Here is a 17522-nt window from a genome sequence, read left to right as displayed (position 1 = left end):
CTCCTGCCAGGGGCATTTACTCCTCAGTGAGCCACATCTGCCTGTATCCTCAGCCGCCTACTAGAACTGTCTTCCTAATGGGGACAAAATGGATGTGAAGAAGTGAAATCAAGTTAGGAAAAAAAGACCGAATCCTTGAGAATGACTTCACATAGCTGCATGGGTGATGTTCAGCTTCTCTAAACAAGCGACATGTACTCTAACTGAGATCCTAGTTCTAAGCCTGGTGTGTTTTGGTTTGGCCAGAGGATAAAACAATAAAGCGTAGGTTCATTTTCCAGTAAGGTGTGGGCTGGGCCTAATCCAGTCTTTTTATATTTTCAGTTTCATTAATTCAAAATAACTAATTTCTGGCCCCAGTAATTGTCACTCATTGGGGAGTTGGCTAAGTCACTTGAAGAAAAAGAAAAAGAAAAAAAAAAAAAACAAAAAACAAACCTTTAGCTAGAGGTTATTAAAATAATGTAAGCTAGTGGCTTTTTTCTCCTTAAATGGCTATGTTTTTAAATTTTCCATCATAGACCAGCCTCTGCAGCTATGCTTTGGTCTTGTCCTTGGCTTATACCAACGGAAAAAAATCTCTTCCCTCTGGCACTAGTGTCATTCTTTGGAAGGCTTTTCTGAACTTCTGGTTCTCATTCTGTATTTCTGCACTTTCACAATCAATGTTGCACAAGGGAAGTGGCATGCCTGGCGCATGACAGGCACACCATCACAAGGGGCTCCTGTTGTGGTAGAACTGTATTGAAAGTGTAGGAATTTACACAGAGATTAGTGTGGAGTTCAGTTCTGTCTCATTAATTAATTAATTCAGTTCTTTCTCTATCATCAGACTGCAGCTAACATACGGCTGTGACAATTTATCCCCAGTTTCTCAAATTTGTGCAAAGTCTCAGTGAAAAGGACTTAATGAAAGTTATTGCAGACACCTGACACTTCAAGAAGTCAGGATGGCATGAGCATCCTAACTAGTAAAACTTGCTATTTAACCATGAGTAAAATCTCATATGTGAAGAAAAGTATAAACAGAATAGTTCCTGACTCGAGGGGAAGAGGACCTTAAGACCACTGACAAGCCAGCCACGGTGATGCATGTCTGTAACCCCAACAGCTTGGGAGGTAGAGGCAATAGAAACAGGCTCTCTAGGCAAACCTTGGCTATACAGCAAGTTTGAGGCTAACCTGACCTACAACAGGAGACTCAGTTTCCAAAACCTGACAGTCAAACAATAACAAACACCATTCCAGTTTCACGCTTGTAAATTTGCTGGATAGTGTATAATATGTTCTTAGGTAGCATGCACTGCTTTCTCATGTGTGAATACTATTTCTACATGCTGTTGTTTCTACATACACAATGAGGGGTGTTAGATGTTTGCTTGCTGCTCTCTTTTTTATTGAGACAGAATCTTATTACTATTTTCCAGGTTGGCCTCAGGCTGACAATACTCCTGCCTCAGCCTCCCAAGCGCTGAGCTCACAGGTATGAAGCATTGCAGCTGGATGAAGTTCTGATAATTGTCATTGCAGTTATTATTGTTAATCCAAAAGAATTCCTCCCCAAACAAAAGAATCTTCTCACAGTCATGACTTCAAGCAAAAGTCTCTCAAAGACAAGATGCTCTGTCTTTTTGTGTTGAAAGCTAATGCAGTACTTAGAAAAGGCATGGTGATCTCAGACAACAGTTATAGTCTTTTAGTATAATGGTGCAAGAATTAAGGAAAGTTTGTAAAGATTGTTTTCTCTGGGGATATGGCCTCAGCTTGTAAGCACTGACTCTGTAAGTCTTTGCAAGGAAGACTTCTAAAAATCACCAATCATGTTTCTTTGTTTCAACAGGTATTGAACCTGTTGAACATTGTACATTTCAGGCAAGCACTCTGTCATTCGCCACATCCTCACTAATAATCTTTAAAAACTGCACTAAGACATTGTCATAGAGCTGGTGGAGTGGGTCCTCCAAACTTCAGAAAAGATTTCCAGTGAAAGCCTCAGACATGGACACAGCAGCATCATATGTTAACAACACAGACATAAACAAAAGTAAATGTCAGCAGAATCAAAGAGTGATGCCAATAACTATGGAAAAGAGGTTTTACATATATGCCAATTGTTTAAATTAAATTGTTGTATTATGCATGAGAATATAAACCAAGACCTAAACTATATGTTCATAATATAAGTGAATATTAATATTAAATAAAGTGTCTTCCTAACTTTTAAAATACTAATCCTAAAAGTTGCATATATAAGTCATCAGAACAATTTTCTTAAATTAAATTTCCCATAACAAAAATAACAGATTAGCTCATATTCTATAGTATCTCATATCCTATATTGTTTCATAGACTATATTTAACTACATTTAATACTAAAGCAACGTTTATTGCATAAGATTGCATAAATGAACTAGAATAAATTTTTATAGATGGTTCTCTTATAACAAATAAAGTGTCTATTTTGCAAAAGAAAAATTGATTTAAATGAACTTGAATTTTAAAATATGAAAATAATACTTAATATCAGGAAAATTAGGTATTAAGCATATTCCAACATTTTCTCTTGTAGAGATCAAACATAAATAACAAGATAATAACTTTAAGTTAGGTTAAAATGGTGCAATGTGAGACATAAAATACTCCCATTCATATGGCATTGGTCATTGATATATTACAGACACAGCACAGGGTTAGGGATTTGACCCTGGAAAGTATGAAGGGCTTCTAGCATTGTTGTTTTCGTTGATATTAACATGGAATTACTTTTTGAGCTTCATAACACTTACCTCTAAATAATCTGTGGAGCAGTTCCTGAAATCCTCCACATCAAATTCCAGGAACGTGTAGTTCACAGTGTTGCCTGTTGTTGCTTGGATGGTCCAGTTACAACGCAGGTTATTATCATAGGGCTTTGGGAAATTTATGCTCTCCAGGATGCCAGAGGTTTTATTCACTATTACTACATCGTCACATGCTGAGGGAGAAAAAAAGTAGCCATAGCTGTTAAGAATTCTCACATATGTCTTAATGTCTCTGAGATGTATGTGAGATTCCTTTTTAAAAGAGATCTAGATATTTCCACTTTTAGCTGTAGATTAATAAATATATATGTATATGTGGTATATAATTTTTATGCCGAAGGAGTCTCCATTTAGAATAATGTGAAAGGATACTCAGGTGAATTTAGGCATTGAAGCATCATGAAAGTGGAACAGCTATTAATATGGACATCTGATTCCTATATATTGGTGAACAAATAATTTGTCTTTAGCCCAGTCTCTCTGCTGGAGTTAGAGGTGTGCAGTGCACATTCTGTGCATCTGTTTTCTAGCTCTAATATTCGGGAGAACATGCTGACCTTTAAATTCAACAGGGTGGAATAGAAGTCCTTTGTGAGTGTCGCATGAGTCACAGAACACACAGCTATCTTGCATGAGTTCTCAACAAAGGCCCCTTCACTTCTCAAGTTACTCATCATGAAGTTCCAAGTGAAGAGAGGGAGCACAAGATAGGAAATATCACAGGTAGCATTTTCTAAAGATGAGTTTTCAGCGAACCCATACAGGTGGCGCTGGCTATGTCTAATCCAGGGATTAAACATCAAATCCAGCCAATCGAAATTACCTGAACAATGTGAATGGAGTACCCTTTTCATTGGTTATGCATTTAAAATTATTTTCCATTTCTTTATCTATCATGACCAATAAAAGAAAACGAGAAAATAAACATTGCTTTTAAAGAGTTTTGCCTCTGCTATGCGGCTCCTAGATCATTTTCTGGGCAACATCGAATGTCCCCCCACCACTTAGAGACGTGGGGATATATCCTGTGGCCCTTCAAATTCTCTTCCTTTGCTGTAGCAGACACAACAACCAAGTGCATTCTCCTGAAAATCTTTAGGCTACATTTTTATTAAGAGAGGATTTCTAAATAATATGTTTTGCTTTAGAGATGTGGGTGAATACGTCTACAGGCCAGTGACTAGGTCAAAGCAACACAGGTGCCTGTAGTCCTAACCCACACAGCTTGTGCTCGCATCTCACAAATCACACTGTCTGCGGGTTTCCAACTGCAAATGGCAAGGGAATTTGGGGGGGGAGGGGACACCCAAGTAGCACAGGCTACGATCAAACTAGCCACATAGTTAAGGATGGCCTTGAACTTCTATCTTTCTGCCTCTACTTTTCAAATACTGGGATCGTTCATACATGCCTTCACACTTAGTTGTGTGAAGTGCTAGGGATGGAGCACAGAACTTCATGCTAGGCCAACTGATCCAGCCCCTGGTTCTCCCCATAAGGACTGATAGCCTGTGTATAAAACCATTAGAGGGGGAAAAAATCAAAGGAGAATGGTTTTAATAGCCTGATAATAACCAAGAGAAAGACAGGCAAAGCAATAACAAAACTAAAGAAATGACACTCAGTTAAACAGATATGCTCTTCACGGAGTGTTAAGAAGCAGTTTGCAAATAAAATAATGATGACTTCATGAAGAACTCAGCATGCCAGGAGAAGCAGGAGGACAAGAAAGAGGCCAGAAGGACATGCTCGACAGTAAAGAACATATCTTGTCCATGAGCGCCTCTTTAGTTAATAAAGCTAAGGCAGAGGGCAGAACTAACTGTTGACTCGGCCAGCATCTCACTAAAGCATTGAAAGCATGGCATGCCTGAGAGCCACAAGTAACTAGCGTGTTACGTGATCCTGAGCTGGCCTTGGTTTACCGGATGCTCTAGTAATAGGAGGTTGGATTTAATATGTAATCATTTTTCCTTCTAGTGACTTCAGAGTTTTCGCCTAAGAACCCAAGACTAATTTCAATGGCGCAGAGCACTAGTTCATGTTATCTGGGTGGTTTCACTGAGTCTGCAGATCTGCCGGGGGCTCTCTGCTGCTGGAGTTTGTACTTACTCTGCCAGTATTTGATCTCAAAGCCACGTCCTTGTTGGCCTTCATCTGTCCTCAGTTTCAACAATACGCTGTCTGTACTGGAACGGATGGGAGCAGGTATTGTATCCCCACAGAGTTTATCCACCAGATGGGAGCTGGTACTCGGACCATCATACACCTTTAGTAAGACATTTTGCACATCAGATAGTCAAGACTATGAATGTAAAGAACTCCAGTAAAGAAATGAGGACAAAATACTTATATCCTTTTTAAAATGACCAGTCCTAAATTTTATCAAGTGTCTCAAAACTTAGGCAATAAACTGAAGTGTATGAGAGCAAGCACATAAAAGTCTGAATATGAAAAATGAAAGTTCTATACAAAATTTGAGACCATAACTGGTAAGTATTGTTGTTTTTTGATTCCAAAGGAACATGGTGAATTCCAGAAACTATAAAGAGACATAGCTAGATGAGTTTAATACCTCTTCTAATTCACCTCAATAATCTAGTGAATTGTGAGGTTTCAACCCATATCTAAAATCATGTAGATTATGGTTAGGATAACGTCCATAGCTACTCAAGATATTTTAACTATATTTTATAGCTAATAGTAAAATACCTTAAATACTTCATGTACCACACCATTCAGCATATATTACACTTAGAAGATTGCCATTTTATCACATTTCTTTAGTGTTTTACTTTGTTTAAATCGTTTATGTGAATGCTCTTCTTAAATATTGCTGCTTTTTGAATCTTAAAAATATTTTAAATTTATTTTGTGCACTGAATAAGAGGGGAGCAACAAAGGACATAGAGATTCGTTGTACATACGGCCAAGTAATCCAGAGAGCAGCTGGGGTGATGCTCCAGGTGGAAGTCTTGGAATTCCAGCTGGAAAGGGCTGCCTTGGCTGGCTTTCAGCCACCAGTAGCATTCAGAACTATGGTAGTAGGGCATCGGGTAGTTGGGGGATGTGAGCACCCCTGTGGGGGAGGTGAGATTGCTTCCACAGCCTGCAGGGGAGAAACGGTGAATGAAGCATGGCCTTCTTTTCTGCAGGCTAAACCTTGGCTAATGGCATCCTGTTTCCACTCTGCTCTTCTTCCCCAGCGTCAGGGCTGAAGCCTGAGGCCTCACACATGCTAAGCAAGAGCTCTACCACTCTGCTGCACACCTAAAGCCTTTGGGTTTCAGAGACAAGAACTCACTATATAGTCCAGGCTTGCCTCAAAATTGGGATCCTCCTGCCTCTGCCAGCTGGGTCTGGGATTATAAAGGCTCACCGCCCCCCCCCCCCCACAACCTGTTCCTTTTTAAAGTATCACAAAGCAGGAAATCGTCAAAAATTCTGCTTCATGTTGATGAAATTTCCTTTTTCTAGTCAAGATGAGTAGCTTGAAGTTTCCTGGGGAGCTAGAACTTTCCTCTTCCTTCAAAATGTATGCTACCGTTAGTCCAAAGATATCCATGATGTTGGAGCTTATTATAAAGAATGAGGAAAGATAACTAGAAAAGCTGATAAGTGGTGGCAAAGCATGACCAACGAAGAACCCGATCACCTTGGCTTCTCCAGTAAAAAGTCAGCTTTGCTACCTACCTGTTGACGATCCGTCCCAGTAAGCTGAGAAACCCCGTGCAGTGAGCGCTGCGTCGCTCTTAAACTTGAGCCAGAGCTTGTTACTGTGAGAGATGATCTGAGGAGGTAAAACGGAGCCACAGTAACGTCCAAGGAGTTTTGAAGTTTCGAAGCCTCCATCTCTGCGACACGTACAGACATGAAAATGGGTTGGGTTACAATTTGACTGTAGCATACAAGAAACACACAACATGTTTAAAGCATGAAGATGCAAACGAGCTGCTGATTACCTCCGCTAGCATCTCCTGAACAGTACTTAAAAAGCAGTTTCAAGTTCTCATGTTTTAGTTCCTTACTGACAAGGATTTGAATGACTTAGTAAAGGAATAACTTATTTATGACTTGTATGGTCTTTTTATACCAGCTGCAGAGAGAATGCATTAGAGATTTTCTTTTCAAAGGCTCTGGCAAAGTAGCTCAAAGGATACAAAACATAGAAACCACTTTTATTCACAGTATAAACCAATGTTTTAACTTTTTAGAGAGAAATCATATTTCCTACTGATTTTGAAATCTTCAAGATGTAGTGTAACATATTTGAGACATTTGTAGAAATAATTATTTTCCTAAATTTAAATATATAGGTAATTTATAAAGAGATGATTCATTGGATGTTAAAGCCAAGTGGTTGGTTGTTATAAATTAAGAAAATTAATCTAGAAAAGTTCACACTATAGTCATAATGCTCAGTAGGTGAGTCAGATGATGCCCGTGAGTTTGAAGACAGCCTAGACTATATAGTGAATTTTTTACCATCTCAGGCTATAGAAAGAGACTCTTAAACTTCTCCCCTCCCTCAAAATAAAATTGTTAATTTAGCATGACACGGCAGATTCAATTCTAAAGGTGTTAAATTTGTATCTTACTGTATTCCAAAGAATAAACATTATAATATGTTGAAAGATTCCAAATTTAAAATTATAAGTAAATATTTGATATAGATGCTTGTCAAAATAATCAGCCTAATTTTACTTGATGAAATAATATAAGAAAATATCTATATACTAATGTACCATTGCCAGTGATATAATTGTTAAAACACATTCTTCCAAAGTGCAGTGAAAGAAAATACCATGCACTGAAATCCACACTCCAGATTTCTATTATTTAAAAACAAGGTAAGCTTGCTGCTATAGCCATGACTTTAGTGATAATTAGATTGAATGGACAGCAAAGACCAAAAACTTAGGCTGATTTTTACATAAAGAATGCAAGTACTTGAATGTGGTGGTAGGTGTGGATTATCAACTTGACACAACCAGAGTCACCTGGAAAAGAAATCTCAATGAAGCGACTGGGCTGGCCCGTGGCCGTGTAAGGGTGTTGTCTTAATTAAGGTAATGAGCATAGGGAAAAATCAGCCGACTGTATGTGCCATCTTTCCCTAGGCAGGGTTCCCAGACTATATGAGAGCGGAGAAATAGAGCTGGACACACGTAATGAAGTAAGCTAGCTAGACACATGCACACATTCATTTCTTTTTTGCTCATGACTGTAGATGTGATGTGACTAGCTGAGATCCTGGCTCCTTCCTCACTTGCTACGACAGACTGTAACCTGACGTTATGTGATACAATAAACCACTTTCCTCAAGTTTCTTTTTGTCAGCACATTTTGGAGTAGTTGTACAGTTGTTTCTTTTGCCTAAATAAAATCTGAAAATTATTGTAAAATATTCCTAATACAAGAATTTTAAATAGCTACCAGAGGCTGGAAGGATGGCCCAGCAGTTACAATTCCTTACTGACCTTACAAAGGACCAGAGTTTGATTCCCAGTATTCATGATGGGAAGCTCACAACCAGCTCTAACTCCAGCGGGCACAACATTTTCTCTTGGCCTTCACAGGCACTGCACTTACATGCATACAGCCATATTCATACATGTGCATATCAACATAGTTTAAATCAAGACAGTAAAATCTTAAAGACCCACCAAATCTTACACAATTTCTCCTTTTCTTCTATACCATGTTTGTATGATTGTTTATTGGTTTTTTTTGGTTTTGTTTTTGTTTTTTTTGAGATAGAGTTTCTGTGTAGCCTCAGCTGACTTGGACTCATTCTGCAAACCAGGCTGGCCTTGAACTCACAGGCCAGCCTTTGTCTTCCCAAGTGCTGTATATCATATTTAAAATGACAAATTTTATATTTCATAATAAAGAATACTTAAGGTAATTTTACAGAACTTTCCATGTTTCCTTTAATCATTTTGGAGAAGACTATTAATGAATATAAATGTTTTAATGAAATAAAAGCACACACCTGATTTCCACAAAATCTGCACACTCTGGCCCAAAGTAATCCTCCAAGTTGAAGTCCGTGAAATGCAATGCAATCTGTTGGTTGATACCCACTGTGATCCTGTAGATGCATTCCCAGTTATTGGGGTAGTTATTAGGGAAGTTTGTGGAGGTGAACCTTCCAAAATTATATGTATAGTCTTCTAAGCACACTTTGAAAAGAAACAGAGAGAAAAATGGAAAACATTACACATTTGCATGTTTCCAGTAACTTGTAATGCATTAATTTGTGCCCCTGTACTTGAATTTCAGCAGTATTTTTTTAATGTTCAAAGACTAATTTCATTTTGAAACAATATTTTTTAAATTTCAGATGTAACCAAATACTAAATCTTAATGTCACATATATTTTGACAGTTTGGGTCCTAGGAACATTACAATCCACGTAAATTTCCATAAGCATTAAAGTTACGTTAAAGTACGCAGATACCAGAAGACTTAGAAATAACTCAGTTTTGTACTTCTCATTATAACTTCCCTTTATAAATGTGTATTCATGAGAAATGAGCAGGTGGAGAGAGGTCTTAGCCATGGAGGAAGAACGGGAAGCCGGAGCTTGCGGTGGCAGGGCACACCTCCAGTTGGCCCTTCAAGAAAAGCCGTCTCCAGTATGGACAGGCCTCGCCATTCATATGTGGCAATATCCACCATCTTACTTCGAAACAGAGTAGGCCTAAGAAAGACATAACTGTGAGGAGGAAGTTTTACTACTCCCATGAAATGATTAGCAGCTTATCTGGATTGCTGCATCCTAAGTAAAGACCAACTGCTCCGGTTTGTTTGAACTTTGCCTGTTCAGTCTCTTCAGATTCTTTTCAATAACCAATCCATCACTCCTTTATGCCCTTATAGTCCGAGATGTCTGACAAAAAAAAAAAAAAAAAAAGGCTAGCTTGACTGTGCTATTCTTCTGGCTGCAAATTTCATCTAGTCCTGACCTAAATCTAGGGCCCTGGAGTAGACAGAATCCCCGACTGAAGGCTGTAGGAGAAAATGAGCTATTACATATACCTTTTTGCTAGTGAAATAAATGCTGAGGACGTGTAGCTTTATCGTTATTGGTTTTGAAAACACAAAGACTCATGTAAAATGTAATAGGCTTGACTATCTATGTGTGTCCCACAGATTAACAAATATTCATCAAATATTTCAGTTGACTCTAAAAATCAAGGCTTTACTTTATTGAAAAAAACTCATAGTGTCAGTTCACTCAGAAAAGGAAGGCAAGAAAGGAGGAACTGATTGAAGGTAAAAGAGAGGAATGAAAAAGAGTGAGATGAGAGAGAACAACAAAGGAATGGAAAGAAACTTATCCTAAATGCTTCATACCCAGTTATGAATATTATTACATAAAATTCATCAGACTAAATTAGAAATATTTACCCAAATAAACTAAACCCAAAGAGAAGCAGCAGCAGCAGCAGCAGCAGCAGCAGCAGCAGCAGCAGCAGCAGCAGAAGACGAAAAAGAAGAAGAAGAAGAAGAAGAAGAAGAAGAAGAAGAAGAAGAGCAAACAACGCAAGGGCCATCTGTGAGGACTGCTGCGCTGACTCTGGCTAGGGGGCATCCCCTCACTGCCAGCCACATGTGTGTACTTCCCTCAGCTGAGCTTGTACTCTTTTTTATTTTTATTTTTTTATATTAATTACAGTTTATTTACTTTGTATCCCAGCTGTAGCCCCCTCCTTCATTCCCTCCCAATCCTAACCTCCCTCCCTCATCTCCTCCCTGTTCCTCTCTAAGTCCACTGATAGGGGAGGTCCTCCTCCTCTTCCATCTAACCCTATTTTATCAGATCTCTCCAGGACTGGCTGCAATGTCCTCCTCTGTGGCCTAGCTAAGCTGCTCCTCCCATGGGGAGGTCAAAGAGCCAGCCACAGAGTTCATGCCAGAGACAGTCCCTGTTCCCCTTACTAGGCAAATCAATTGGATACTGAGTTGCCATGGGCTATGTCTCAGCAGGGGTTCTAGATTATCTCCATGCATGGTCCTTGGTTGGAGAATCAGTCTCAGACAAGCCTCTGTGACTACATATATTTAGTTTTTGTAGAGCTCCTGTCCTCTCCAGGTCTTACTAACTCCCTCTTCTTTCATATAATTCCCTGCACTCTGCCCAAAGTTTGGTCATGAGTCTCAGCTTCTGCTTTGATACATTGCTAGGTAGAGTCTTTCAGAGGCCGTCAGCAATTAAAAACAAGGAAATCATGAACTTTGCAGGCAAATGGTGGGACCTATAAAAGATCATCCTGAGGGAGGAATCTCAGAAGCAGAAAGACACACACGGTATACACTCACTTACACGTGGATACTAGGCCTATAAGATAGGATAAACCTACTAAAATCTGTACACCTAAAGAAGCTAAGCAAGAAGGAGGACCCAGGGTACTTAGAAAGACAAATGGGATGGACACTGGAAGTAGGAGAAAACGAGAAGCAGGACAGGAGCTTGTACTCTTGATCCAAGGAAGTCCTTATGTAAAAGAAGACAGAAGGCCACCACTCCACAGCCAAAGATAAGACTAGCTGCATGCCCCTCCCACTAAAACTTTTCAACAAACTCTCAAGAGAAACAAATTAAAGAAATAATACAGTAAAAGAAATTACATAGATGAGAACTGAAATCAAGTAAAATGGAACAGAAATAGAGAAGAATGATACTAAAAATTAACCCCATTCTTTAAATATTAAAACTGGCATAATCTGATTGGCCTGTTCTTTCATCACCTCCTCCTGAGGGGAGAGCAGCCTTACCAGGCCACAGAAGATGACAATGCAGCCAGTCCTGATGTGATCTAATAGACTAAGATCAGAAGGAAGGAGAGGAGGACCTCCCCTATCAGTGGACTTGGGGAGGGGCATGCGTGAAGAAGGGGGAGGGAGAATGGGACCGGGAGGGAAGAAGGGAGGGCCTTATGGGGGGATACAAAGTGAATAAACTGTAATTAATAAAAATAAATTTAATTATAAAAAAGAAAAAAAACTGGGCTGGGCATAGTGGCACACACCAGTAAACTCAGCATTCTGAGAGGCGGAGGTAGTCGGATCTCTGTGAATTCAGGGCCATCCTGGTCTACAAAGTGAGTCCAGGACAGCCAAGGCTATACAGAGAAACTTGTCTCAAAAATAAATAAAAATAAAAAATTATAGATTTTGGCATAAGTTATCAAGCAAAAAAGAAAGAATATGGATTATTATTTTATGAGTGAAAGAGGATGAATCACTATAGAGCAACGGTGCAAATAAATTTGACAAATTTGTACACAGCCACAAACTGCCACAGCTGACACAAAAGAAAATGATAAAAGCTTCCATGGCCTCAGTTAATCAAAGTAATTTAATCTGTTGTTAAAACATTTCTACAAAGAAAACAATGCACTCAAATAACACCTGGTGATAGTCAAGCAAATTAAAGAAATATTTACAGTATTCAGATTTAGGAAATAAGAAGAGATGAGTCTCTGTAGCTCATTTAATGAGGCCAAATATTATTGCAATGCTCCAATAAGACAAACTTGAGGCAAAACCACTACAGATAAGCATGCCTCATAAATACAAACAAAATAGCTGTCGTAAAACTTAAATACAACAGTTCCAGAGAATGTGAAAATTACATTATAGCAAACATGCTCACATTGGGGGTATCAGATTGTTTTATGTGAGAAGAAAACAATCAACATAATCTATCATATTATTTGGATTTTTAATATCTTCTGATTAAATCATTTGGAAAAATCAACACCCATCCTTGATGAAGACTCAACAGACAGAAATAAAAAGGTGATCTATAAAAAGTCCAGAGCCGTCCTCCTTCTTAAGTAGTAGAAGATTAAATAAATGCTTTCCAGCCAAGATGAAGAACGCAAATTCGTCCACCCCCACCCTTTCTGCTGAACACTGCACAGTCCTACTTACTACAAATAAGAAAGAAGGAGAAAGGACAGGACAGTGTAAAACAGTAATTCACAGTTGTAACCACCTATGTCTATTATGAAGAACCCAATGAAATTGTGTTGGCACCAATAACTGAGTTTTAAGAGCTTAATATCTGGAAAATCAGCTCAGAATGCATGTATTGGCAAAACTGGAATATAATGCACAAAACAATCCACAACAGCATAAAGCACACAATGATCTTAGTAAAAATGTAAAAAATCAACACTAGGAGCTTTAAGACAGTGCTTACAGAAATAAAGTATGGAAATTAAAATTAAAATATGTTCATGTAGCATCAGACTCGGTTTGAGATGTCCTGCAACCCCAAATCGATCTATGAATTCAACTGGATTTCAGTGAATTAAAAATAAAACAGTAAAAAACAAAAGGCTGTTTCTAAAATGTGTTTGGCAATGTAAAGGATCTAAGATCACCAAAGGAAAAGTTTTGAAAATGTAATTGTAGAGATCTCCACTCTACATGTTTATAGAGCAGAAACCTATAATGCTACATAGTAGACTGTCCTTTTACTATTAGGCTCAATATGGACATCATGGGATAGAACAGGGACCCCAGAAGCATCCACATAATACACATGGAAAACCAATGTCAGCAATGGCTTAAAGGCAATTCGGTGTTTGTATGGATAGAGTTGGGGAAGATGAATTCAAGACGCATCCTTTCACAGCTAAACATCACTTTCTTAAATAATGGACTTGGTTTATTATTATTATTATTATTATTATTTACACTTTATTCATTTTGTATCCCCCCATAAGCCCTTCCCTCCTCTCCTCCCGATCCCACCCTTCCTCCCCTTTCTGCATGCATGCCCCTCCCCAAGTCCACTGATAGGGAGGTCCTCCTCTCCTTCCTTCTGATCTTAGTCTATCAGATCACATCAGGACTGGCTGCATTGTCTTCTTCTGTGGCCTGGTAAGGCTGCTCCCCCCTCAGGGGGAGGTGATCAAAGAGCAGGCCAATCAGATTGTGTCAGAGGCAGTCCCTCTTCCCATTACTATGTAACCCACTTGGACACTGAACTGCCCTGGGCTACATCTGCACAGGGGTTCTGGGTTATCTCCATGAATAGTCCTTGGTTGGAGTATGAGTTTCTGGGAAGTTCCCTGTGTTCAAATTTTCTTGTTCTGTTGCTCTCCTTGTGCAGTTCCTGTCCTCTCCAGCTTGGAAACTTCACTTAGACAATACTAGGAAATTAAGGTGAACTGCAGACCTAAAAGCTCAAGGTATAGAACTTCTAGAAGATGCGCAGTGGGAAGGTCTTACACTTTTGACAAGCAAACATTTCTTAGATAGGAAACAAAAGCCACTAACCATGAAATAAATACACACACATAAATTTGCAGACAAAAGAGCAGGTTATGACAGTTTCAGTACACCATGTGATCAAGGACACACTTGCATGTCGCATATAGAACTCATGATTCAGTAAGCACACACACACACAACAACAACAACAACAACAAAGGGTCTTCCATTAATGGATACCTAATCAAAGATAATATAGGAACTATTAGAAATATGCAAATGAACTCTGTACACCAACACAAAAATCACAAAGCTACATTTTCTACAAATAACCACGTTTTTCTGCCTGACTAGGCATTTTCATAAACTCTTTTGCACAAAGCACTAAGGGTAGGCAAAGGGGAACCCAAGAAGCATGCATAGTCCTTCATTCCACGAAGCCAGGACATTTGAGGCCCAGGAAGAGGGTAGACAGGGGCTGTGGACAGAGGTGGCCATTGCATAGGAAGGTGTGGCTTTGTGGCTGCTGCTATATCATGCCATCTCTTGTGTGTTATGTGATGACATGTTGCTGTTCAGTCACATTAAGGATGAATTGAGGCATATCTTTTCTGAAATCATGTAGACTTGCCTTCTGAGTGGACGCCCTGAGTGAATGGCCTCAGATCCTCTAGATCCAGGAGTCTCAACCTACCTGATGCTGCTACCCTTTAATTCAGGTCATCATGTTGTGGTGACCCCCGACCACAACATTACTTCCATTACTACTTCATAACTGCGATTTTGCTACTGTTATGAATTGTGTTGTAAATATCTGTGTTTTCAATGATCTTAGGTGACTCTTGTGAAATGGTCATTCTATCCCAAAGGGGTTAAAACCCACAGGTTGAGAATCACTACTCTAGATATAAACTGACAAGGAAACATTAGAATCCTTTATAGGGTATGAGGGCCAACATTTTAAAATCAAATATGTGAGGGAAGATATAATTACACATTTTCTTCTCTCAGAAAAGAGAAGTGTAACATTTCACTACAGTTTGCTACCAGTGGTCATAGTTGCTGCCTTTTCTTTGCACTCACAGATGACCTATCAGAGGGCCGTGAATAAGCAGAGCACCTGTAATGAAACTGTATGACAAACCTGGAAAAACCATGGTCCTTTACATATGTGACATAATTTGTGTGTCTCTGTGTGTATGTATGTGTGTGCATGTGAAGGCCAAAGGTCAATGCTGGTATTCACTTTGCCATTTCTGTACCTTAATTTTTGAAATGGGACATTTCACTGAACCCAAAGCTTATGATCCTGCTAGGCAGGCTCTGCAGAAAGGCCCAGGAATCCCTGTGCTTCATCCTGCTCAGCGTTAGGATCACAGGAGCACATGCCCATGCCTGGCTTGTTCACACAAGTGGTGGGACCTAGACTCAAGCAGACACTGGATCACTGGACCGTCCTTCCCACCTACTGTAATATCCTTTTTACACTGAACGTCTCATTTTATCTCTCCGTGTACTGCTATCAACTTAGTCAGCACCTCTAGTCAAAGAGGTGTGGGCGAGAACTCGAGACATTGAGATTAAGTTTTAACATTCATTCACTTTGGACACAAGACAACATTTGAACTCTTTATCTTTCCAAATCCTAGATTTTTAAAATCATCTCTGGTTTGTCTTTTTGTGTATGTGTTTACATGTGTGCATGTGTGTACTTGTGGGGGGCGGATACTATACATGGAGGCCAGAGGTTGCTTATCAGATTCTTCTTCGCCGTCCTGCTGAGCTCTTGAGAAAGGGCCCCCTATTTAACCAAGAGCTTGCCATTTGTGCTAGACACCTTGTGGCTAGACAGGAAATCCCTGGATTCTGCTTGCCCCTCCCCCGCCCAGCACTGAGGTGACAGGCTGACAGTGTGTGCCAACAATCTTGGCTTTATTTTTACTGGTTCCTGGGGTCTAAACTCGGGTCCTTATACTTATGCAATAAGCACTGAACCATCTCCTCAGTTCTATAATCCTAGATTTTCTACAGAAGGAATGTCAATTTAGACTAGAAAGGGGTTAAAATTATCACAATAAGCACTGTTTCATTCTAAGGACCAAGCACACACACACACACACAAACACACACAACTAGAAGAGAAGTGCTGGGCTATTTGTACCCACAAACATAACAAAACATTTAAGATTTACTAGAGGAAAGTATAATAGATTTGAAAAAGAAAAGTTCTCAAAATATCTCAGCATGTAATATCAGACTGAAGAATACAAACAAGAGAGGCCTGAAATCTACCTAAGGTGTTCCAAGCAGACTGACTCTCCCTGGTCTTACTTTCAATCTACAGTGAATAAGACCTCCAATTGTGAGTGTAATAGTTCATTACTACATTTTATAATTTTTAAATGAACAATAAAGACAAAATTCAATTAGATTCATTTGACTTGCCAGGAAAAGTGTACCATAGACCTTAATCAGAATTTCTAATTGAGTCTGAGTTTGTAACAAGATAGTCTCTTTTTTTCTGAAAAATTTTTTAATGACTGTGAGAGTCTGAAAATGTTGTTCATACCCCATTGAAATTTAAAAATAGAAACAGAATGTTCTCTGCCTGTTTCTTTGAAATAAATCCCCTGTGGTCCCCTTGGTTATCACTGCTTAATCTCGCGCATTCCCGCTTCGGGCTTATTCAAAGGTGACTAATGAAAACTAGTCCTGGGTCAGAGAGGGAATGAGAATGGTGGGAAACCCAGCGGGTTTTTATATTAATATTTGTTCATAACACTGTGTCGTGGACGGTGCTTAACCGTTTCTCTGGATAATTGTGAAACTCTTCTCCTGGGAAAAGTAAGAAATGCTCACCACAGTCTTACTGTGGCCCTGCAGTGACTGGCAACAGAAATGAACTACATAGTAAAATCTGGTTGTCTAGTTGCCAGTTCTTTATTCTTGGGAAGATAGAGTCACTATTCTAGACTGATAGCTCCCTCATTTAAAGATTAATTGGGATAGATTGTACTTTGGACTTTCTTTTTCTTTTTTCTTTTTTTTTTTTTTTAGAGAGACTTTTAATTTTATGTGTATGAGTATTTTTAATTTTTATTCTATTTTTTTAATTAGAGTTTGTTCACTTTGTATCCCACCTGTAGCCCCCTCTCCCAACTCTTCCCAGTCCCACCGTCCCTCCCTCTTATTCTGCTATGCCCTGGACTTTCTTGACACATCCTGAAAGTAAAATCCAGTCATGCCTATGTAGATTTTCAGACAGATTTCATGAAGAGATGCTACCTTTTCATGGCAAAGTTGCTCTGATACTTCTCATTCTGTTTGTTTTTCACCTCCATATTTTTAATGAATAAAGTCATGAATGAATCAGGAATTATTTGATAAATAATGGAGCAGTTGTTATATAGATAACACTTACTTTTAAAGTTTTAAGTTCATTTCTGCTGTTTTTACTTGTAAATTTCCCTCTTACTAATTCTGTAT

The 17522-nt window shown here is 39.0% G+C and overlaps 1 protein-coding gene across 2 annotated transcripts in view; it reads right to left on the bottom strand.

The window, feature by feature from the left end:
* The window catches only part of Cubn (cubilin), a 209521-nt gene that overhangs the window by 138922 nt on the left and 53077 nt on the right, over positions 1–17522 (bottom strand). For both annotated transcript variants that reach the window (XM_021648484.1, XM_021648485.1), the window contains exons 23-27: positions 8797–8986; positions 6495–6655; positions 5729–5910; positions 4914–5070; positions 2787–2974 (exon numbers count right to left, since the gene is read on the bottom strand). In XM_021648484.1, the coding sequence (XP_021504159.1) occupies positions 2787–2974; positions 4914–5070; positions 5729–5910; positions 6495–6655; positions 8797–8986 (878 nt within the window). The remainder of the gene's footprint in view (positions 1–2786; positions 2975–4913; positions 5071–5728; positions 5911–6494; positions 6656–8796; positions 8987–17522) is intronic.

Source organism: Meriones unguiculatus, chromosome 19 (genome assembly GCF_030254825.1).
Source record: "Meriones unguiculatus strain TT.TT164.6M chromosome 19, Bangor_MerUng_6.1, whole genome shotgun sequence".
NCBI classification, from domain to species: Eukaryota; Metazoa; Chordata; class Mammalia; order Rodentia; family Muridae; genus Meriones; species Meriones unguiculatus.
The sequence above is the reverse complement of the archived record's forward strand: the minus strand, read 5'-3'. Positions and strand labels throughout refer to the sequence as shown.